At 44.4% G+C, this 24,291-nt stretch overlaps 1 protein-coding gene across 12 annotated transcripts in view; it reads right to left on the bottom strand.

Annotated features, from left to right (window-relative positions):
- ANKS1A (ankyrin repeat and sterile alpha motif domain containing 1A) overlaps window positions 1-24,291 on the bottom strand; it is a 155,267-nt gene that overhangs the window by 33,254 nt on the left and 97,722 nt on the right. For 8 of the 12 annotated variants that reach the window (XR_012155829.1, XM_073320116.1, XM_073320117.1 and 5 more), the window contains 2 exons: window positions 22,571-22,637; window positions 13,838-13,944 (listed from right to left, as the gene is read on the bottom strand). Coding sequence is in view for 11 of the 12 variants with exons in the window: in XM_073320116.1 (XP_073176217.1) it covers window positions 13,838-13,944; window positions 22,571-22,637 (174 nt within the window). In the remaining variant the exon portion in view is untranslated. The other 4 variants (XM_073320124.1, XM_073320126.1, XM_073320122.1 and 1 more) reach the window with 4 other exon arrangements.

Here is a 24,291-nt window from a genome sequence, read left to right as displayed (position 1 = left end):
CAGCCTCTCTACTACTGTTATTGATTTGCTTTCTGCAGAGAGTTACCTGGCTGCTTGACTAGTTCTCTACCCAAGATGCTAGACATCTGCTAACTTACAGAGCAGCACGAATAGTAACAGAGAGCAATGCCTACCCCCAACGTGAGGTCGCTGTACAGCCCCTAGACTTACCCCCCTTATGTCACCTTTCTTTAAGAGACATGATAAACCCTGGTGGTGAAATCATTTCCATTAAATTTTAAGATTGAAACGTGACAGAGACTTTATGAACTTAACACTGGGAAAAGATGCTGGATGACTGCCCTGGAGACCTCCATTTATCCTTAGCACAAATAAAGAACAGGTGGCAGCCAAAGCAAGCTTCCTCCACACCATTCCACTAGCATGTTTCAATTCTGACCTGGAAGGAGCTCCCCTAGAGATGACAGGGGAGTTCAGACTCCACAGACCTTGCTAAGACTGCCAAAGGGGAAAATTATTGCTGGCCACAGAGGTGTTTGTGATCTGTTGTGGGTTTTTTTGGTGATTGTTTGCTGAAAATTGAACCGAACTCATCCCACATAGATCACAATGCTACACAGATTGCTGTACCTGAAGCCTATAGCTGCTTTTTGCATACCTACCGTTGGAAAGCTGTGCAACTCCAGGAAAGCTGGTGAGTGCCCAACAAAGAGCACCTGAAGGTGTTTGGAAAGTGCAAATTCTGTTCTGGAGGAAGGCGGTGTGTGATGTCATCTGAAATCTCAACCCTGCCACCTCTGAAGGCCCAGACACTGGGGCTCTGTTCCAGCCGAAGCTACACTGCCTTCCCCTCTCATCACTCAGTGGGGTAGGGGAGTTGATGCAAGTACACTCAGATCTGAGCACATCTGCTGTGTCCCTTCTGGGTAGCAAAGGGGGCTCAACACAGACTCCCTGCATGGCATCACAACCCGACTCTACAGCTCCAGGACCGCCACACTTTGGTAACAAACCGAAGTGCTCTGTGTAACCCACCAGTCTCTAGTGCAGCAGCATCAGCTACACACCCAGCAGGAGGATCTGAAAAGCCCCTCTGAGCTCTGCCATCTGAGCTGCTATTTGCTGCTGCTGCCAGGCTCGTAAAAACTGTTCAATTATAGGGTCCATCAGCGTCTTAAAGAGCAGCATTCTGAATGTAACGGAAGTAGCTGAATTTGGAAAGACTGGACAAAGGGAAGCTATTTTGGGGAGCGTGACAAGACTGCAATTCAATTCATAAGGAAATAGCTCGCCCCAGCATCCGTCTGAGGTTAGTGCCATGAAAGCTACACTTTCCAGCCGACTACGGAAGCTGCACATTTAGCCTCACGCAATCACGCTTCACCTGTGCTAACCCATCCAAGCACAGAACTGGAGGCCAAGAACTCAGAGTCGTAAAGTCTGGCTCTGATACAGATGCCCTCTGTGTTCTCAGGGAAGTCGCAGCATCCCCTTGGCCTCTATTCCCCATCTTCAAATGGGAATAGTAGTATATGCCTGCTTCTTAGGAGAGTGGGGAGGTTTTGCGCTTGGAGAATAGAAGTGCTAAGTATTACTACACCTTGCTTGACAGAATAAAATCAGCCTCATCCTTGTTAATGGGCTAATTGACAGCTTGTCCTAGAAACAAGTACACATTTTGATCAGTCAAAATTTGACATAGAAGTTATGTACTTCATGGCTTTTCACCGAAGACCTTCACAGCTTTGAACACAGAGGCCAGCACCATCTGCTATTTTACAGATGAAGGAAAAGAAGTGGAGAGGCTAAGGGCTTGATTTTTACAAGCGTTGAACACTCAATGTCTCCAATTGAAGGCAGCTAGAGGCTCAGCACCTCTGAAAATCAGGCCTCAAATGATTTACTGCAACAAACCAGTGGCAGTATCATGACTAGAACCCAAAAGTTCCAATGTCTACATCTAACCACTAGGACACACTCCTCCTCCATATTTTCTACATCCTGCTTTTCCCTCAACCACTTCCTTTTCCAGTGCATATCTAGAAGTGCTAGTACAGAGAGTCTGACGATATTAAAAGTTTGCCACCAACAATCTGAAGTTAGTGCCACTCATTGCACACAGTGGATTTTGCCAAGCAAAGTGGGTGGACCAAAACTGGCAGTTCAGAGAATACTTACATTCAATTCATTAGTAGCTCTGGGGCCAATAAGCATTAAAAATGCCATTAAAGCAGCAGTTAATTTTTCTCTCCCCTCAATGAAATTGCCTGACGTTGACAACCATGACTAATTCCCTCGATCACCACTGTAACAATCCAAATGTGTTTGGGGGAAAAATGAAGCATCAATTAAGTGGCTGCATGCTAATTTCAGATTTCTTACAAGGCTCTGTGTATTAGCCATTCTGCAATCAATGCTCTGAATAACCAGGGCTGTGTGTTTCCTTTCCCATGTGCATCCTGAACTACAGACATCAATAGGGGAAGAAGCAAAGGGAAATAAAACACAGATCAAGTGGTGATAAACTTGTGGCAAGATGGACAGAGAAATGCTTCTCCAACAGTCGTGATTCTGCCACAGGGAGAGTATCCTGAACAATCACCCTTTTCAGCAGGAGTTGATGGGAGCTCTGCACAAGGCAGGATTGGGCCCCGGGACAGCACACCCAGTGATATAGGGTACCCTGTGCTTCAGAAAGATAATACGGAGCACTCTACATCCTCAATTCCCTGATCAATCAATCTAATGCCTTGGGATGGAGCATGGCCTACAATTAATGTCCTGGTGAACAGCCCACAGATACTTCATAAGCGATCTTTATACAGGGATTCAACTTACATTGTAAGCGCTTTGGGGCCAGTCTAGTCTGATCTGTGTTTGTGAAGCACCTAACACAGCGGGGTCACGGCCCAAGACTGGGGGCTCATAAATGCTACCATATAAATAAGAGGTCATGTTTTCACTGGTGTGTGGGTTGTTGGTATAAGAGTGTTTCCCTCACTAAGATCCTTCTCCTGCTCTCCCCGTTTCCAGCACAAGTTCCCATTACACAACTTGCTTCCCTGCAACACCACTCAATTTCTTGGATCAGGTTTATAAAACCCTCACTCAAGATGCTTGCTGTGGCATTGCTTGAGCCACCTTATCCAGTGGCTTGTACAAAGACTCGTACGGCCCAATGCTGTTGTACAACTATGCCCCAGTGCCATTTCACCAATCAGACATGGGCTGAATGAGTCATGCCTCTCCCTCCAGAGGACAAACTACACACACCATCTAGGAGAAAAGCAAAACTCTTGACTATCCAAGCTGCACTCTCAGAGCTCACTGGAGAGTTGTCAAAAAGATAGCATTTCACAGCATGAATCGAGGCTTGCTCAGACGCTTTTCCGAAGAGCAGTCGTGCAGCATGAAAGGAGGATTCAATTCCACACATCTCCAGAGAGACTCATCCAGGCCACCAGAATCAGTCTAGCGACCGAGTTCCTCTCCCTTTATTTCAAAGCCCTCCACTGACATCTGGTAGGAAGCACCCTGTATTCCCGTTCAGCAAAAACGTGTTCCCGACACATTAGCACTGGTGGAGAATGATAGATAATGCCATAGAACCTGGCTAATCAACTCTTAGGCACCATCTATGCTGTAAAATAAATGAAAACCATTTCAGGTGACAATGCTGCCATCCAGTTGTACAGGGGGAAAAACAACCCTGCTCAGCTCTAGATTACTGCCTAATCTAGAGAATAGCTCTGACACAGACCCCACCTGAGAGCTCAGGCAAAAGACAAAGTCCCACTGGCCTCCATCTTTACATTGGAATTGTTTTTGCTCCATCCACAGCAACCAGCAAAAAAAACCAGTTCCTTGAAACAGTTTACAAGACCACATATCGAAAATGGTTTCAGGACAGCAAATTTCACCATGCAGATGGGGTCTTGGAGACTGAATCAAAGACAGATCTCATTATACTGAGTCCTGATCTGCAATGGGGATTTGCCCCTATTACAGCCTTCCATGGCAAGTCCGCAGCATAACTGCCCCAGTACAAACCCACAGAGTAGATTGGCCAAAAACTGATTTGCAACAATGAAGTTCACTCCTGATTGAAACCAGGACAAGCAGCACTAATGAAGATCAACACTAATACGGTTTTACTTGACGTTTCCACTGATGCAGCTACGCCAATGGCTGTAACTAGCTCAAATCCCCAATATGGGTAAAGTTTTACTGCACATCAAAGCAACAAATGCTTACACACATATGGACTCACCAGCAGATCACTCAGTGTAGGACTTGCTTGGAATGAACAAGTAACTAAAGTCTTTCCCAGATTGCTTCCATAGAATGACAAGCTTCATAACAAATAGAGAAGACGCTATAGGACAGAGAGCCTCTCAGATCATGTTAAAAGACTGGCAGTTCCCCAATGGGGTGCATGCTGAGCCAGGGAGTTATATGAGCTGAGTGTGCAAAACAGACCTAGAATTCGCAGATTCAGGAGGTCAGGGGTTGGCCATGCTCCAGAGTGATGCATGCTGATCTCAGGCATAGGGGAGGATGTTGGCACTGTCTTCTAGAACCCAAGTAAGTGGATTCTCCAAGTGAAGGAGAGGTGGCTCCGTACAAGCCAGTTCTGGGTCTATCTGACCCTCTCTCAACAGCAGCGAGTGCCCTCTCCAAACAGTGCTGTCTGGAAACCTGGAATGTGTATTCCAAAGTGAACAGAGCCTGGCAGATATATTCAATAAACTTGCATTTCAGCTCTGCTCCGCGCCACTCCATCAAACCAGTGCCTCAGCTCTGCATTCTGCCCACACATACACGAGGAGGAGGAGGACATGAAAAGACGAAGGCACTTCTGTAATGAAGATCACTGCAGGCTAATCTGATTTGACACTAAAATTACATTTAGTCAAATTAATGTCAGAACTCCGAATTATTTGCAAACACTCTTTTATTTAATGCCCTTAAATTTCTACTACTTCTCTCCAATTAAAGAAATGGAAGTCAGAGGAGCCCAAGGCACTACATGAGGAGAACAGATTTCTGTTTCTGACGCTGTCTCATTGAATCACGGTTAGGTGCTTTCTACACATTCTCTAGGAATCCAGGCCTGAGCAAAAAGACCAAAGGACCTGAATTCCATTAAGCTCACTTTCTTCATGAGATCCTAATACAGTTGCACTGAAAAACATTCAACCATAGTATAAATGTGCAATGACCAGGAAACGGGAGATGTGCCCCACTGGCTCAGACTGTTAACCTCTCAAGCTGTCTAGCTGCAAATACTCCGTGCTTCAGGGGAAGGAAAAAGCCTTTAAACATACCTGAGAAATGTAAGGGACTTGGCCAATCATGCAGTGCTATACATGGAGGTTAAGGAGGAGGAGATTCCTTCCTGACCTCTGTGATTAGCTTCTGCCCTGAAGCATGTGATTTGATTATTCCCTACCATAGCTACAATTACTCGTCAAAAACAACTGTCTGGCTCTTTAAATCTAGCCACACTATTTAAAACTGAATGAACCACCAGGAGCTCTCCCATTTTTAAATTTCTATGGGTGGTGTTATATGGTCCACTATCTGACTCCCCAAATTTGGGATGAGGCAATAGCTTACCTGTAAGCTTTAAGTTAGGCAGCTGTTGAGTTCTTCCGGCTGGTGATTTGTTGGATGTGCACATGGCTCTGGTTCATTAGTACTATAATACAAATGCTGCTTGGCATGCAGGTTTGCCTGGCATTGTATCCTATTTGCAAAGCTACATTTGCGAGGACAAGGTCAGGGCGATACAGCTGAGTTATGCTCAACTAGCAACTGCAATTAGGTTGGATTTATCCATCACACAAATATCAAAACAAAACACACCATATTTTCTCTCTAAGGAAAACATTCCACTGGGCTAGAAATCAAAGAAGTAGAATTTAAAACTGCAAACTGTGTTTTATTTTTTAAAATCCTTTCCTAGTAAAGCAAGCTGCTCACCAAACCAAAACCCTATAGGAAAAGGAAATGTCACAATTCAACAGCCCCCAGCCAGAAATGCAGCAATGAAGGGAAAGCACAGTGGTTAAGGAAGAGGAGACGGAGGGAAGGCCTTCCTTCTCCTTGAACTAAATGACTCATCCTGAAGAGTAACAGGACAAAGGATCAGTGAACATCTTTTACAGCATTGTTCACAGAACTGTTGAAATAGATCTACTGTAAGAACACTCCCCAGGAAATGGAATAAGGGATCGTCTCCAGAGACATAACTGTGCTTCAATTTAGTGGCTGTATCATAGCATTTAAGGGAGAACTCGGGCCTCATTCTGGGAAATTAGGCCAAAAGCCATTTCTGAACCTTTCCCCCGCTCCTCCTAGGACCACAGATTAAGTGCAGCTTGAAGTAAGTGATAACACATTACAGCTCAAATATATCATCATGGAACAGGGTTTATAAATTCTAATTCTATAGTATGAGACAATATATTCATGTAAAGTTTAAGAAAAGTTATGTAGACGAGTTCCAATAGTTTATGGATTAGGGACCCAATCTGATGGGGTTCCAGGGGCTTCCGTATAGATTATTTAGGTTAATCTTTCTATCTACCCAATGGGATTCAGTGCTCAGTCTAGAAGATACTATGAGAGATAATTAGTTTCGCAGTTCTCAAACAGTGGATTTGTGTCTCCAGAGATAATATGCTTGTTAACAGCAAAAATTATTTTAAATAAATATATAGAGGTGAGAAATAACAGACCTCAACCCTATTGTCCCTCTGCAAATTTGTGTACACAGAGTCACTCCCTTACTTCTCTCTAAAAGAGCAAAGTTTAAAAACGTTCAATGAATAGACGATTCTTGAGGGCAGAATAGATCTGCACAAGGAGAAGAAGTCTGGAAATAAACGTGAGAAGGGTGGGACAGGCAGTAGAAACAAAAGTGAAACTGTTTGAGCAGCATATTCCAGAAGTCTTGAGGTCTGAGTGCAGCCTTCATTGATTTGAGGTCTACCATACCATTTTGTCTCTAGAAGGGAAAACCTATAATGGCAGCAGGCCGTAAGAGAGACCCAGTTTGGGAATAAGAAGCATTCAAGAAATATATGTTTGCTGATGATGTTTTAAAGAGTCGCTCCAGTGAACTGGTGGAAGTCACTTAAGCACTTGAATTCAGAGACTGTTGAAGTGATAATCTCACTTTTAACAGCAGTGGCTTCTTCTGCCAGTGTAGAAAGAATATTTTCTTCCTTTGGACCAATTTGTTCCAAACTGAAATATCGTTTGGGACCTGAACAAGCAGGAAAGCTTGTTTTTCTTTTCCAGATTACGGACAGGAAAATGAAGGTGAAGGCGATTGAGTTAGCTGCAGAAGCCAATATTTTAAGTTTCTCACGTTGACCTGGCTGACAGAGTCGATTTAATTTGTTTTTGTTTTTTAAATTTCATTTAACTATTTTAGTTAACAATTCTAACAAAAACCTGATTTCAAAAAACTTGAATGTTTAACTAAATACAAAAATTCAGATGCTTGTTTTGTTAAAATATTATGTTTGCTGTTGGAGAAAACAATCCAGAATACATAATGTTGTTCTTTTAGTTAAATAAAACAATTTAAATGTCTGTCTGGTGATGTTCTCCTCCTAATACAGCATGGCAAGAAAATCCTCCAAATATTAATGATTACCTGTTGAATTGGAGACAGTTCACCTCTCAATGACTTCAAAAATATCTGCTTCAATTACCTTTGGTAAATGAAATAACCAAACCATCATTTTCTGATATAGCTGTAAAACTAATCTGAAAAGTTTTCAAAATAAATCACTTAAAAATGTATAGCGTGTACCTTCTAAAAATGAAGCCTACATCTATCTTCGAGTTGTGAAGAATATGCAGTAAGTTTATAACAACCAACAAGAATGCACTTTTATGTAGAAATCCATGATTAAATCGAGTCTTCCTGACTAGTGATTTAAATCATGATTTAAATCAAATCCACCCTGTGTTCAGGTGAGATTCACTATATCCCATGAAGCGAATGTCATATTCCACCAGCTCTCACCAACATAGGACTGAGCAGTGGCAGAAGCCAAGCAGCCTCCTGACATAGAAAGCCTGGGTTCTCCACATAGCTATAAGCAGAGGTTTTCCATTCCTAAACCGGAGCCATAAAGGCAGAGCCACTGGTCAAAATCTCTGGTCCTCAGTTGCAGTACATCACAGCTTTTCACTAAAACGGACTCCATCTTTTCTTTTTATTGGAAAACCTATAAAAGGTTCATGGCTCACATTACAGTTTACTTCTCAAACTGTTGTCTCTATGATAAATCTGGGGGAAAAGAGCTCTCCAAAGACTCCTTTGGAGTTCAACACCACTCTTTAAAAGGCAGAAGTGCACCCTGAGAGGGGAAAAAGTGCTGATTCCCAAACTGACCACCTCCTTTCAGCACACATTGCTTCTCCACTACACTGCTGGAGATGTGATTTTCACAGAGCTGTTACTAGACTGCAGCAATACAGCTGATTGTACATCTGCAGACCAGAGAGGGAGGCTGCCTGGTAGGCTGTGGGTCACCTAACTGATCTCTCTGGTCTTGTGAAAGCAACGTGATTGCTATTCTTGGAAACTCCACAAACTCAGTCTCAACCCCCTGAGCCCTCCTGCCTTCCCAGATTAGATCAGTAACTTCTAATCTAAAAAAATCTATTACATTCGTGGAACACCTTTCTTCCCAAAATGATTGACATGCTACATATTCAGAAATCATTTCACACCCATCCTTGGGGCGAAGCAGATATCCAACGCTGCACAGTGGTTTAGAACGGCAGATTAAGAATACCTGAACCAACTGAGTTTTAGGAGAACAGTAATTACCCAAGCTGGTATGCAACTAGGACACCTGGGAGGCAACACTGCTCTTCTGAAAAGCATCACAGGAGTTTTGGCAGCCCAAGGTTTTCAGGACCCTGGTTTTTCATTCTAGTCAAAAAATATCCCTGTCACAGCACAGTGGCTGCTGCCACCACAGGGGGTGCTGGTTCAGTACTGATTTAAAGGGAAAGGTGTCACCTACTGAGATGCCAGCTCCTCAAATACCAGGATTTTCTCTGAAGGACTCCCACTGAAGTACTGACCCAGCCATACGAGATCACACCCTAAGGCATCCAGAGACCCTCTTTCTTAACTGCACATTGGTGACCTTTTGGAGCTCTTGGTTTCCTCAAGTGATCTTACTGAGTTTTTACTTCTACTCATTCTTCCCATGGGAAGCCATTTGCAGTGATCAGGTCATCTTATCATCATGGGCTCTGTTGTATAAATAACCCTTCTCCCTCAACCCCTAAATAACCTCCCTCAACTCCACACAACTTTCATTGAAACTTATTGCAAATTGTTTTCCTTGCTCCAGAATACACTGCAACAGCTTTGTGTTCTCTCTTCCATGTTGTAATATTTAAATTTTGCTCAAATGAAGTACCACTGCCAAATGAAATTGTACAAGCACACATTGGATTTACTTTCTGTCCCCCGTGCAGTGACAGGACAGGCTGTGGCTTTGTTAGAATATATTTTTAAAGTCTCCTTTAAAACAGGGCTGTAAACTGAACACCTTTCAAATGGAAATTAGACTAAATAGATGCTCTGGGATGCTATAACCATATGACAGATTGGCAACGGTTACACATGTAACAGTTTGTTCTCGTGAGGTTTTCTTGCTTACCCAACATTAAGAGCCTGTTATTTGCTCACAAATGGGCCACCGGGGAACGAAGGCATCCAGGGAAACATTCTTTGCATATTGAAAACAAAACTGCAACATGATCTACTTTGGATAATGCGATGCAGCATCTAATATAAGCAACAACAACATTTCAATATCAAAAGATGCCAACTTTTTAATTTTTGTTACTAAAACTTAATTATCCTTATAGCCCATCTGGCAATTTGTAAGCCATTACCCAGCATTCTTTGCTACTCTTTACATTGAGTATTTCGAGGCTCACTTCTGAGGCTCTAATCAGGATTAATCCTCACATAAAAACTGCTTAAGAACTCCAGAAAAAAAGTCCCTCTTCAGTTTGAAACATTCTTCATCAGAGCTGAAAATTTAGGCTGGTTAAGAAAGAAAACATTCAGTCACATAGAAAAGTCATGTACCGACTGTTTCTGTGGGGGCTAACGAACACATCAGAAACCTTTGAGAACTCCATTGCGCTAGACTTCCAAACAGTAAAATCTACAACCCCTTTAATAATTAAATCTGATGTAGTGCAAATCCATCACTGAAAAAATATTCTTAAGTAACTTGTCCCTCGTATGTACAGTGCCTGATGGCTTTGCCCTGTGCATGAGCATCAGGACAACAAAACGGAACAAGAAGTGGAGAAGAATTTTAAGAACTGTACATTCCTACTGTGCTTACTGTACCAGCTTCAAGCTCCAATCAGTCAAAGGAAAGGCAACCCAGCCCTAACATGGATCCCACTAATTGCTCACTAGTAACGAGGGATGAGTAACAAAGAAGGAACACCAGTAGCTAGGGTTTAAATTTGATTCTTTGCTACCTTATGCTGGGCTGAGTTCTAGAGAGCTAAGGGCTCTAGTCATTCAAGACAGGCCTAGCGGCAGTAAGAGTTTCTCCTTACGTGCCCAACCCTGCCCTCAAGGGATCCCCTGTGGGGGACCAGATGATAGTTCACTTCCATGCCCACTCAGCATTTGTTCTCTGTACAAAGACTAGCACTGCAGTGTCAACTAGTGCCACGCCTGGTAGCCGTGGTGTGGGGACAGAGGCCCCTGTGCACCAGGGACTCAGCCATCCATTTCACAAAAGCCAAACCACCATCAAATTATCTGAACTAGGGGCCCATTACCATCTCCAGAGCAACCACCCAATGAGGCATTCGCATTGATAAAAGAAAGAAGTGCGGAAATGCTAGCAGCACAAGACTACAAGAACAGTAAGTCTTACGGCCCACAGGAGGTATGTATTTTACACATGAGTAAAGCAGCACAGAGGTCGATCAAGTCGCCCCATCTCACATCAACGTCAAATCTTTGGACGGAGCCTACTGAGCCCCAGCCCGGTTCTCACCACTAGGCACACTGCTAATGTGAACACTACCTGAAACACCAGAGCACCCAATGCCTCAGGCTGCTGAAGGGTTAATGGACACACAGCTTCTTCAAACACCACAGTCCTGGTGAAACTGGCAAAGGCTGATAATTCTTCTATCTACACACTGTTGCCTGGTGGAGCTGTCCAAGGTTCTGCAGACAGTGAGGTTTCATTTATATAGGATAGCCAACCAGCACGAAAAGGTCAGAGTAAAATGAATGAAATAAACTAATTATAACCTTCATAGAAAGGCAAACAGAAGGGAAAAATCTTACACGGGGAAAAAAAGATGCTAAAAACCAGAGTGATCTACAGTCATAGGAAGAGACCTACATATGAGGAGCTGAGATAAAATGCCCACCTGGATATAGATAGAGAGCAAGCGCGCGCAAGCTCTGGCCAGTGCAGATGCTCAGTTTAAGATGCATGAGCTACAGTAAAATCCGACACCGTCTTAGAGCTGCATCAGCTCTGCAGAGCTAACCGGAGGCAAAGGGAATGAAAAAGTCATTTGCCACAGAAGCAGAGAGACCTGACTGAATACTCACAGGAAGCAAATATGCTGGGTAAGAGTGCTATATTTACAGTAAACAAGTGCACCTTCCAGGCCTCATGTCATTCACAACCTAACCAGGTAATTAATTATCTTCTGCTTCACTAAATTCTCCAGTTGAAACCACAGGGAAGGCAACTCTTCCCACCTCTCTCCCTCATCTCCCAAAGTACCTTGTACAGCGCTGAATGGCTGCTGTGTTCCAGGCTCACAAGTGGGTGAAAGGCTTCACTCAGACCATAAACAGGATTAATTCTCTCTCTCGCATGGCGCTTTGGAATCCACCTGTGTCAAACTTTTTGTAGTAATCTAAAACCACAGTATTGTACACCACTTTCATCTGCACCAAAGCAGTTCTGAGAGCACCAGCAACTCCCTCTCAGCAACAGAAGACTGAACTAGCCATAGTGACTTTCAGAACAGTGCGCACCATTTTAGAAGTCCTCCATTTGCAAATACATTATTGTACTTGTTGTCTTTCATGGTCCACAGTTCCCCTTGGAACACCCTTTCTTCCAGCAAAGCCACTGCGTTTCTCTTGATCGAATCAAGAGCAGACCAGAACCCCGCGGTTATAAGAAGTGAGTTCCATCTCCATGAGAACGCTCCCGGCTAGCACAGAGTGGAGACATCGGCGCTGATGTTACCTTGGCATTAGCCACACATTTAATGCTACAGCACCATACTCTGGATGTGGCAATCCTAACCTTAGATATACAGGTGATTTAAAGGTGAACTGCGAAGCAAGGAAAGTTGTGTTATGCCCTTTATTTCACTTTAAAAACCCTGTTATTCCCACCCCCTTTTCCCCCCTTTCTTTCTTAGCAGTAGAACCATCATGTCTCAACTTGGGTGATTTTGCAGGTGGACGGGAATGGGATGATGACATTAAAGTGGACTGAAGCTCAAGATGCTGTTCTCTCCACACTCAGAATAGACTTTGACAGGGCTTGACTTCCCTCTTCAACTATTAAAATGGGTTTAAATTGCACTAACAAGGTTTAGCAAAGCCAAAAGGATGGAGTGACAACTTCCTGTCCCAAGATGCCTTGAGAAAAGTAGCAGCTTGGGAGATCACTACTTAGATTTTAAGCTCTCTGGGGCAGGAACTGTTTTTACAAAGGGCTCCTGGCCCATGACTAGGGCTCCTAGGCACAAAGGCAACACATATAAATAATATTTGACCCTCATTTAACAGTCCTCCAGCAAAGGCAGAGAAGCCAAGCCGGGAGATCCCCGAGAGCTAACAAACACTTTCTGGACTCCACTTTGAGGCATCTCTCTAGGCCACAAAGGAAATAATCAAGAAACTTCCTCTCTCTGCAGTTGACCTTTAAGAGTCAACCTAAAAGACCAGCAAAGACTGGTTGCCTGTTAGTGGTTCATCTTTAAAGGCTAACCTAAGCCAATGGAAACCTTAAGGATACTCTCAAGAGGCCACTTGGGAGTGGGGGTTGCCTTTTGTAAGTGTGTCGCCTTTTGTAAGTGCGTCCTTCGTTCAAGCTTCCCTGTACGACTGAGAAATCCAGACATATCCTTTTGCTTTCATTTCAAAATAGTTTCATTTAGATTTGTTTTAAATTACATTTAATGGTGAGGGGAATTCTACACGCACAGGTGAGAGGGACCCCGATCCAACTCAGAGTTGCATGAGGCCCAGAGATTAGACTCCTGACTTCTACAAGAGCGTCACAAATGGGGAGGCAAACAGATTTTCTTAAAATATTCCCTCCCAGCCAAAAGTCTTAGCATCTGTCTGGAGAAAGCTAGAAGCTCTGGTTCAACTGAACACAATATACCAGACAGTCAGTCTTAGGGGTCCCCAGGATGTGGGAAGAAGGGCTTAGATATCCTGTCTACATGGAAGTGGGGAGATACCTGGTGCCAGTGCTGTCTGTCTGTTTTTTCTGTAAAGCCACTTATCCAAAATGATCTTTTATGCCACCCCCCTTATGCATGGAATAGCTTCCCCACTGCTGATGAGTGCAGATGAATGTGATTTAGCTGCAATTAAATATGAAAATGAATAATCCAGGCTACCCCTCCATGTTGCCTTAATTTATCTCCTCAATCTCCAGGAGCTGCTTCATTGGAGTGCCACGGAATCCAAGGGTCCTTGATACAGAACATAGGTCCAGTTAGCTGCCCACTACACAGGACCTTGTAACAAGTTTATGGATGCCGGGCAAAAACCTGGCCAAAATCCCACACAGCTACTTACCAGGAAGCGGACATCGTCAAAGCCGTTCAAAAGCAGCTTACTCTCATATTGCTGCAGGCCGATGGACTCCAGCCACTCCCCGACGCTCTGCTCCAGCATCCGTGAACCTGACGAGAGAGGAATCGGCAGACGCTTGAAAAGGGAAAAACCATTAAGTCGGTAGCAGCGGCACTCTGAGGAAGACAGATGGCATTGCCACATCATAGTCGCTACCGTAAAGAAGCCAAACTATGGACCACAGTACAAGTCAGAGGGTAGACAACTCTTCTTGCACACACAAACCACGGACAATAAGCTCCTGGTGCTGCCCATGGACTGAGGCTTTAATTTGTATCCCAGTTATACTCAAAAACATCCTGCAAGAGTGAGCTATTTAGAACCATTTTGGGAACCACAGCATTACATGCATGGCTTTTTAGGCTTATGCACGTTTCTTGCCAAGCATACGAGCGAAGCCCAGCCCCCAGAGGGATGCTGATCAAATCCTTGTCTCATCTCAGAGGGCAGCGAACTTTCAGCCAAGGGATCCCAAGTCAGAAGTGCAGGTGCAAGACAGTGGCGAGAAAGCGCTCACAAACACATACAGCCGCGCGGGTCCTTTCATCCATGCAACTTCAGGTGCAATACTCTGTACACCAGGCCAGCGAGAAGAGCCATTAATACCGGAGACACAAAGCAGCTAAAGAGAAAATACATCTTCATGCAGCTGAGAGAGACACACACAGACACGACGGACTTTCATAAAGCGGTAGCAGCAGCCAGACTAAAGACCAGCTGTCCACAGGAAGACATGCAAGACAGAAATAAAGCACACAAACTGCAGCAGAAGATATGAAGAGTTTATACTTTTTTCCCCTAAACAGTCCCGAAACAGGCAAACCATGGTAACGGGTCCTCTCTGCTATTTTGTTACGAGGAGCAGAGACGCGAGTGACAGCGAGACCGAGTTTAGGAGTCCTGGCATTGTCATTTTACCACCCATCCAGAGGCACCACATCCCTGCAGGCTGCTTTGACTGGGCTGGGCTGGACACCAGATTCAACATCCTAGACCAGAGAGACTACCTACACTGCAGCACTGGGTAAGAGAGTGAGAGATATAGAGAAATCAGCACATTTTCCACCCAGTGCACTCCATCCTGCCCGGTGTTCTGCACAGGGCTTGGATTTGACCTTCCTTCATTTTTCTCATCTAAGTGCAGATGCTGCCGTCCAAGCCCCTCAATCAGATGGAATGCAGCTCTGGGGAAGGAGGCATTTCAGTTCCTTGCTCCATAACCAAGCCACAATAAAAAGGAAACCGAACACACACACGCTCTCCTCTTCCTGCAGTAGCTCATGTCCATGACATGCCCCGGCACCTCCTTTCAGCCATTCGATAACTGAGAAACTCATTCTTCAAACGCCCTGCAGAAACCATATGGGCAAACTCTCCCTTCCCCAACCCTGAGAAGAGAGTCCAGTAACTCGTTGCTTTCCTCTAGCAAGACTCCAGACATTAGATATGCCAAGGAAAGAAAAGTTCAGAGACGACCTTTGCATCCCACTCCGAGCATTTGGTATGCAAGACACGCAGAATTTCTCCAGCTTCCTAGCACATCCGTCTTTCAAGGGCATATGCAAAATAAAGAGGACCAGGAACCTGGGGTTTCTTGCTTTGAACCTTCTCATCAACTGAAGTTGTTCTGCACATTCTAAGACATCCTTCCCAGTCCCAGCAATGCCTGCAGAACGCAGCGCTCACTGTGTTATCAGAAAAATCTCGGAGTCAGGGATCCCACTGCTGCACTGGTCCACAGGAGAGTTCCTCTGCTAAGCAAGCCGTGATCAATTCGTTCTAGAGAGCTGGCGAGCCTTTCTAATGCACACTGCCGCACCCGAGATGCAGAGCTCAAGGAAGGTTTCCGTCTCCCTTGCCTAACACAGTCCGTGCAGAGGGACAGCATCTAACCCTGAAATTCAAGCAGCAGCTCCTGTTTGCCCAGGGACTCCACCCTTCCCCACTATCGTTTCTGGTCTGTAAGCAGCCAGACAGCTGTGGTCTGTACCAAGCAATCAATGGTGTGCCCTTGCAGAGAGCTGCAGCAGAGCGCTTTGTCTGAAGGCAGTGAGCTCCACGCTTGCTGTTCCACTCTCAGTCCTGTCTCTTGCTCTCACACTGCCTCTCCCTTCCCTTCCCTCCTCCTCCCAGCACTTCCATCTAATATACCAGCAGTGATCAGACTTCAGTACAGAAGCTGCCGAGGGAAAGGAGGAGAGGGGGGAGAGAGACAGCAGCTTTCTAACTGTCAAGCTGAAATTGCCGACTTTTCAATATTTACTCAATGATGAGCTACATGGCTTGGTTTTCAAAAAACGATGTTACCAGTTCGCTTTGACAGTCTGACGTAATTTGCTTGGAATTTATTTATCAGGCGTGAGGTGCAGAAATTTCCTGCTGCCCTAACACAAGTGTGTCTGGAGGCAGCCAGGCATCAGTGTGGGGGACTGAGGCTATGTCAGCTCCTTCCTTGGATTTTTTAAAAATACTCAGGCTTTAGTATATTTGCAAACCTCTCTGCCTTTAACAGTGGAGCGACTGTCAAATCTTGAAATTTGCTGAGATGCCAGCAAAACAGGTCAGGGGCAGAGGCTGGATTTTGGATATTTAACACCCAGGGGGAAGGGAGGGGAGAGGAGGTGTCCCAGAGATCAACCATCTGAGGTCTGTCAGGATTATTTAGAGAAGCATAAGATGCCCTTGAATAATTTATGTCTGCATATTGTAAGCAGGAGAAGAGTGAATTAGCCCTTATATTGCTCCCTTGGGTCATAGCTGTAACAGAAGTCTGATCACAACTTCAGTTTACAGAGAAGGTGGAGAGACTCTAAGTCCTAAATCTAATCAGCTCCCCAAAACCCTGAGAAAATTATATGCAGAGCTATGATTTCTGCTAAGAGTCTGGCCTAGGTTTCAGATATAAAAAACAAGAGTAAAAAGCCTAATAATATTTCTGAGGACACTTGCTCTTTAGAAATCTTAACAAAACAGGACCAAGATATTAAATTCTGCTTATAGTGCAGTCATTTCCCCAGGTAATGCAACAAACTTTAAAAGTGTTAAGGTATTAGGGCTGAGTGAGCCCCCAGAAGGGTCCAGTTATGGAAAAAGTTTCCGTGTAATAGCACATGGCAATTGTTATTTAAGTGCTGACAGTGTGCTTGATGCCACACACAGGATGATATGGTCCAAAGCCCGAGAAATTTTCTTAGAGTAGACTGTACTTATGCACGGGGTCTAACAGGTGTTAGAACATGGCTTGTCTGGAATTGGAGACATGACCAACTTATGTTATAATAAATCGACAGGAAAATCACAGGCTGTACTCTGGGTCTTCATTGCAGTCAGACAGTACAGTTCAGACGCAAAATGCACCAAACTTCAAGCAGTGCAATTATTGGCACTGAAAGAAGGATGAACAGGGTCTGATGGGCCAGACCATTAGCAAAATGTTCTCCAATCCCTCAAGGTGGGATATAAACCAAATCAAGCCCATTAAACAGGATATATAGGCAAAGAGATCTAAATCATTAGCCATTAGTTCTCTCAGATGCAGGAAATATAGCCAATGTTGAGCACTACTGGGATTAAAACTGATCAGTCAAATGCAGAATGCTAACGAGCCTCCCTCTTTGTCCAGTAAAATGCCATCCACATTTCAAGCTTGTGTCTCCAGCTAACTGCACAGTTAGCTCAGAGTCCCAAATACACTCCCTGTCCAGAGCACCAAGCCTCCTGTCTACATCAGACTGATTGATTGTGCGGAGACCACTCGTCTCCTCCGGCTTGAAGAGAGAAACCCTGCCTGACAAATTGCTGTAAACCAGCGGGCATCTCACAGGTCTCGCCTCCCAGGGCCAGCAGCCAGAGCTGCTATGGGCTAGGGATCTGCAGTGCGGTGGGGTTGAGTTTCCATCAAGGAAGCCATTCCCCTCTACCCCGCCCCTGATATTTTTTGCCTTTTCAACACATGGGAAGGCAAAGTCTGTGCAGAAGAAATGATCAAGAGCAGGCTGTTAAAATAAGAAATGTGAGACTGCACAACACACCAATTTCTGCAGGGATACAGACCACAGGCTAAATTGTTGAAGCAATACAAAGCTTTTTGTTCCCAGGCCAAAAAAACGCTTTAAGATGGAGCTGAGGTGGAGAACAGATTGCTCTTTAAGAGACGGGATTTCTTGATCATCCAAGCCATTGAAAAGCACTTACAGACACAGATCAATGAATACACTTCAACTTGACAGAAAGGTTTTTTCCCCTAGTCTAAGATATCCCACCCTTGGGATCCAGCCAAGAAGTAGGTTAGATAGAATAGGTCATCTTCCCACTGGCAAACCAGAAGTCTGATCCCTGTTGATTGGGCAATAAGTTCTAGCCCAAATACTGTAAAAAAGAAAGCCATCTGTCTTTGGTAACGGGGGCCATATAGTTACCTTACTATCTGCATGTGTCTCAAATGTATTCCTCACAACACCCCCATGAGGCAAGGCAGGAATATTATCCCCATTTTACAGCTGAGGAATGGAGGCAGAGAGAATAAGCAACTTGCCCAAGGACACACAGGAAGTCTGAGGTATAGCATAGATTTGAACCCCTGTCCCCCAAGTCTTAAGCTAGTGCCTTAACCACTGGACCACCTTTCCTTCCTGTTGGGCCCTCTCTTCCCTGCAAAACAAGAATCAGGTAAGTACAGTAATGGAGCTTGAAAATGCAGGGGCTCAAAACAGATTCATTCCATAACTCACTGAGCAGGGCAAACCAGCAACCCAGGGTACGAAACTCTGGGGTTTGACTACAGATACCCTCCCCAAATGCCACCTGCTCTGGGAGAGGTAAAAATAATCTGGGGAGCTCCTTGTCATGGTCTCTGAATGTGTGAGATGACTTGCATCATGAGTACAGCTCAGCAGATATACTGCACAACACAGGTAAAACTACAAAAGAGATGCAAAGGTTTAGCTCTGGCCTAACCACTTCCAAGACAGCCGCACTCATGCCTCCTGGCAGGAAGAGGCTGGTAATGCATTCGCCAAGTTCTAGTAACTAAAAATCATTTTTGAGGGGTAGGAGGGAAAGGAGAAGGAAAGGGGAAAAAGAAGAAAATGGTAAATTTTTCTACTGGAAAAATGCTGCAATTCTCCATCAGCAGTACAGCCTATAGAAAAATGTATGGGGTAAGAACAAAGCAGCTGCATGTGTCAGCCCATTTCTGAAAAACAAGTGTCCATTTTACCAAGATCTCCCTGCACAATAGCTGAAGCAAAAATGGAATCCCTCCCCTCAGGCCTCTTTATTAATGATGTCAAATCAAACAAACTCCTGGCTATGGCTACAAACTGTCCTGCAAAGGGGGGCTGTCAAGAAAGGAAGATGCTAACTGGTCACCATTAGATTGGACCCAAAATATATCCTATTTCAATGCACACCCGCTGCGGTCCTATTTGACTTGAGAGGCAAGTCCTAATCAGTAAGCAGAGAAGCTACAGCAGTCACAGGACAGACTCCCACTGAGAACAAATGATGGGTACCTCCTGGCCAATGCGAAACCCAAGCAGCAAACTGCAATAAGCTACGGTTTAGTATGGCAGACGTGCACTGTGTGCAGAGATACATATTAGCACCTTATCGGAGCTGAGATGCTGTTCCACTGAAGCACTTAAATGCAGCACTCTGGGTTTGGAAAATGTAAAAAGGCAGGATTTCTCACTGTGAAGCCCCCCTTTGCGTTCTCATGGGTCACTCCTCCAAAACACCGGAACAGAGGCAAACAGAAGTTTCCGCTAGCCCCTCCCTTTGGCAGCTGCTGATTAAGGGGGATGAGGGGAGAATACGTGTTTAGGGAACAATCTAGGGGAACAGAAAAGTCTCTGCCATAAAGAAGTCATCTTAGATTATGCTGGAGACAGAGTACTATTATTTTCCCACCCTTGCTGCCCCTGCATCTGACTAACACCAAAGGGGGAAAAAAAGATCATTGAGGCTGATCTTTGGACAAATTGGAGAGTCTGCCAAGAGCAGCCTGCAAAGCGCCAAACGTACAAGAGGCGGCCATGGCCATTGTATTACAAGTGTTGACTAGCAATGGGCATCATCCCAAATTCCGCCCATAAAGCACTTATTACACACACACCTTCAGAGAGGACAGAGGGTGGGAGAAAGGAAATATCTGCCACTTTACACATGGGGAACTGAGGTACAGACAGATTAAACTATTGGCCTAACGACACAGGGAGCCTGTACCTGAGTAGAGAATTCTTGAGACCAAATCTCCTGAATCCCAGCCCAGTGCCTTAACCACAAAGCCATGCTTCCTCACCTAATTCTACCATGCTCTTAGCCATCCTCCATTCATACTTAAAGGCAGTGACATAAGAGGGAAGGGTTTTTTTTGTTATCCCATCTCCATAGACATTATGAGCTTCCCATAAAATCATTCCCATCACAGGCTTCGTAACTGTGAATATTAGTGCATCCCTGAGGCAGACAAGATCTTTTATGTTCGAGCATCAATGCCTTTTCATCAACTTCCCAGGGGAGAGAGCAGGACTGGCATCTGGAGAGCCTGAAAAGGATCGTCCATCCTTTGAAGGCAGTCTCCTATATAAGCTTTGTTCAAGGGCTTCTGCTCCAAGGCATTTAGAAATGTTATTTATAGATTTGATCTGTGGAATATTTGTGGGAGCCTACAAGAGACTCCAACATGAAGACAATAAGGAAGTTCGTTCTAGGGAGTCCGGGTTCTGAAACAAGCCACAGGATTGGAAAATGAGACTTCTTTACATAGCTGGCTGCCACAGTTTGCATACAAGACAACTGGCTGACAGAGCTGGAGATATGAATTTAGAGGCAATCCATGATACCTTCATCTCGTATTAAATCTGGATATTTTTGTTAAGTGAGATTACAAGATTGAGAGAGAAAATGTTTGAGACCAAAGCCTAAATTGAACCTCTACCAAACAAAGAATGTGTTTTCTTACTCATCTCCGAATGGACATTGAAAAATTCACTCCGGCTTTCCATTCTTGGCTTTAGGAGGAGAGGGGAGGGGAGAGAATGGACTGAGTAATTCCCAGGAAATGAAATCCAACTTTTGCTCCAAAGAACTCTGCTGTAGGGTTCATCTCGTTTAGCTGTCTTGGGAACCCAGACACTCATGTTTTTCTTCATCTTAATCTTATTTAAGAGATTTTCTTCTGTCTAGAAGGGACCATGTTACATCTAAATACTACAAGGAGGAAAGTCTGGCAAATTAGCACCTCAAAAGAAGCAGGTAGGCTGGAAGCACATGAAGGGAAATGCCTCCTGGTCACATCAACCATCACAGGAGAACAAAAAGCTTGAGACAAACATTTTGGACAGAGCTGTAAACCTAACCAGTTTGATTTCCTCTGGGGCTATACTGAGACCAGCAACAAGTGGAAAAACTGGAAATCATAAAGGTTTCAGTCTCTCATCGGGCTCTTCAAAGACAACCTCCAGCCCCAGATTAAATAGATTTGGGGAGGGTTGGTCTTTCCTCAGTCCCCAGCCTCCACTTACAAGCATCTTAATCTCCTTGCCCAGCCACAGCCTAAGGTCTCTTTCATACACTAAGAGAAACACAATGGTTGTGCAGCTTTGTCCAGCAATCCTCTACTGCTTCTTGGACGGAGAGAAGGGGATACACTACGCCGAGTGCTCTTTGAGCTGCTGTGTTACCTCAAGGTCTTGACACCATTCACCAAGCCAGACAGAATCTATCTGCACCCCTACTGTTACAGTACTATTCCACCAAAGTATCTTACCTACCTAGTGGGTAGAATTTTGCAAATTGTGCTTCAGAGGTTCACCTCTCTACCCCATGCATCAGAAGGCACCTCTGAAGATATGATGCAATTCCTAGGGTAGGTGGTCTTTGTACTGGATTTTTGTACTTTTTACCGAGGGATGAAAGTTCACTGAGGCACCAGAGTGCCCAAGCAGGTGTCATGCCCTAGACACTTTTGCCAACCAAGAGTTCACAAGTCCTGAGCTTACAAACGAGGTATTTTTTAAAATCAGTTTGGGGTTATTTTTATCTGCAATTAGACTTGGCACCTCTCTGACACCACAAAGACTAGAAACCATTCTTGTAAATTCACAGCTCAGATTCTCACAGAATCACCTGTCTGCAGGAGCCTAGCCTTGAAAAAAAAAACACACTGCCAAATTATTGAGAGATTCAACAGAACTGCAAGAGCTGACATCATCCAGGGATCAACATAAAAAACTAACAGCCTCTCATTTCTCAGGAGGCAACAAATCTAAGGCAGCCAACTTCCACCTGACTTTCTATGACGTCTGTCAATTTTGGTCTTAAATTAAGGAGTAAGAGTCATTACAGAGTAAGCCAAAGCTCACCTTCCTGCTAGGGATGCGGTTACCACTTCTCCAACCCTCCCTCTCACCATCCAATGCTTGTGGAGAAGGAGATTACTCACATTATATGACGTAGGTGGGGTGCTACATGAAAGGTAGATAGGCCACCAAAGTCAGGACACTGACATCTGTGGTAGCACCGTACACAGAAGCTATGACATACGACTTACGATCCTGGTCCTCTCATTCGTTTTCCCTTCTGGATGCAAAGGCCGGTTGAGAAAGCTGCTCACAAGAAGGGATCTGCCATTATGTCAAGCTTTGACTACAACACTGTAGTTGAGCACAGTACCTGAGATCCTCTGCTGTTCCTGAGAAAAGTCAATGCCTTCACCGATGGAGCTCATGATTTTCTCAATCTGAAAATATAAAAACAGTATATTGCCACAATAATTGTAAAGCCTCAGCAGACAGTGATAGAGGCAGCCTTGGGAGCTTGTCCCCCTGCAGCTGCTAAAGGTTCCCAGGTGACAGGGAAGGAAGGGAAGTTAAGAACCCCACCAAACCATAAGGGTCTTTCCTTAGAACTTGGCCTGGAAAGGAGATTTTCTTAAGAATGAATGAATCAAAGGAGAGAGGGGGTGGGCTTGGGCCTCCCCAGATCCCCATCCTCCCCAACTGCCGTTACAGTCCCGTGAAAAGCCACCTATTTCTCTGCATCAACAGAAGGAACTCACACAATTCCTCTGTGGAGCACCAAGTTTTATAAGGGGGAGAGAAGGCCTCAAAAACCTAGTTCATCCTTGACAAACATGCAAATCCTCCTTTACCAAAAGAGAAGAAAGCCTGAGAAATGCAGTTCACATTAACACTTCTGTGGCATGCATCAGGTCTGCTTCACTTGGCCTCTGTTTCTTGACCACCCTCCCCTGCCTCAATCGTTCTAACAAGGCTCTTCTACTGACAGCAGGGCTGAACAGCCAATGTGAGCTCTGAAAGAGATGCAGTTTGCAAAAGCAGCAGCATTCTGGGATAAATGATTTAACAGCCTGGAAGAGGGAAGAAAAAACAACCTTATACCCGGAAGTAAGTAGCTCAGAGCCCACAGCTCCAGGCAAACCCCATCTGATTTTCAATCATAGTCAAAAGGAAAACCAAAGGAAATTTTTATTGCCAGGGATCTGTCTTCCCTCACCATCTTCCTTCTTGGACCTGGATTTCATCATCAAATTTGCCCCAAAATTCAAGTTTTGTAAGTTAAGATTTTTACAGAATCTAAAAGACCAAACAGAAGTTTTACTGTACTTTTTCTTAAATGCCAATAGAAACATTTTTAAGACAAAAATTATCCCTGTGAAATTGACCAGGCTAATTTCATTGTCCAGGTTGAGAAACTCAAAAAGTTGTGCATCAATAGTGTAATTAAAACGTAATTGTCTGCTCTTAATTACAACCTGATATTGTCTCATGAATAGCAGCAGGAGACCCTTAGGAGGCTCAGATTCAGTTTGAAATCTGGGTGTTTAATCCTACAACAGCCATGCAGGAAGTCTCAAAAGTAAACCCCCACCTCCCCATGAGAGATTTCTAGTCACATCTTGAAAATGCCCTCTTGCAAGATTTTGGTGCACTGGCTGCTGGATGGGATGCAGATGATCAGGGACATGCAACAAGAGTGGGAAAAAAATTCACAGAACTTATTTGGATCTTAAGGAAAGATTTGGGCAAAAGATTATTGGTAGGGGCAGGGAAGATTCTGACTTGCTTTGGACCTGCTCATTGGCTTTACAAAAGCAACCTGCCTGAAATTATCATTTGGGAAAGCTGCTTAAATTGCTACTTCGATGGCACTCACCCCCCAGACCAATAGGCTTTTTTGAAGGTATCAGCCATAAAATGCTCTCAGGGAGTTCGATGCCCAACTTCTGATGAAATTCAGTGGGAGCTGGGAGCTTAATTCCCTTAAGCTTCTCTGAAAACCCTCGTCATGAAGGACTTCAGTCAAGTTAGATCTCTAATACAATCCTTCCCATGTATAAACAGTGGATGGGACAATTCACTTGTCATCTTACA

This window comes from Lepidochelys kempii, chromosome 21 (assembly GCF_965140265.1).
Source record: "Lepidochelys kempii isolate rLepKem1 chromosome 21, rLepKem1.hap2, whole genome shotgun sequence".
Lineage (NCBI taxonomy): Eukaryota > Metazoa > Chordata > Testudines > Cheloniidae > Lepidochelys > Lepidochelys kempii.
Note: the sequence above shows the minus strand (reverse complement) of the source record. Positions and strands in the feature narration are given on the sequence as shown.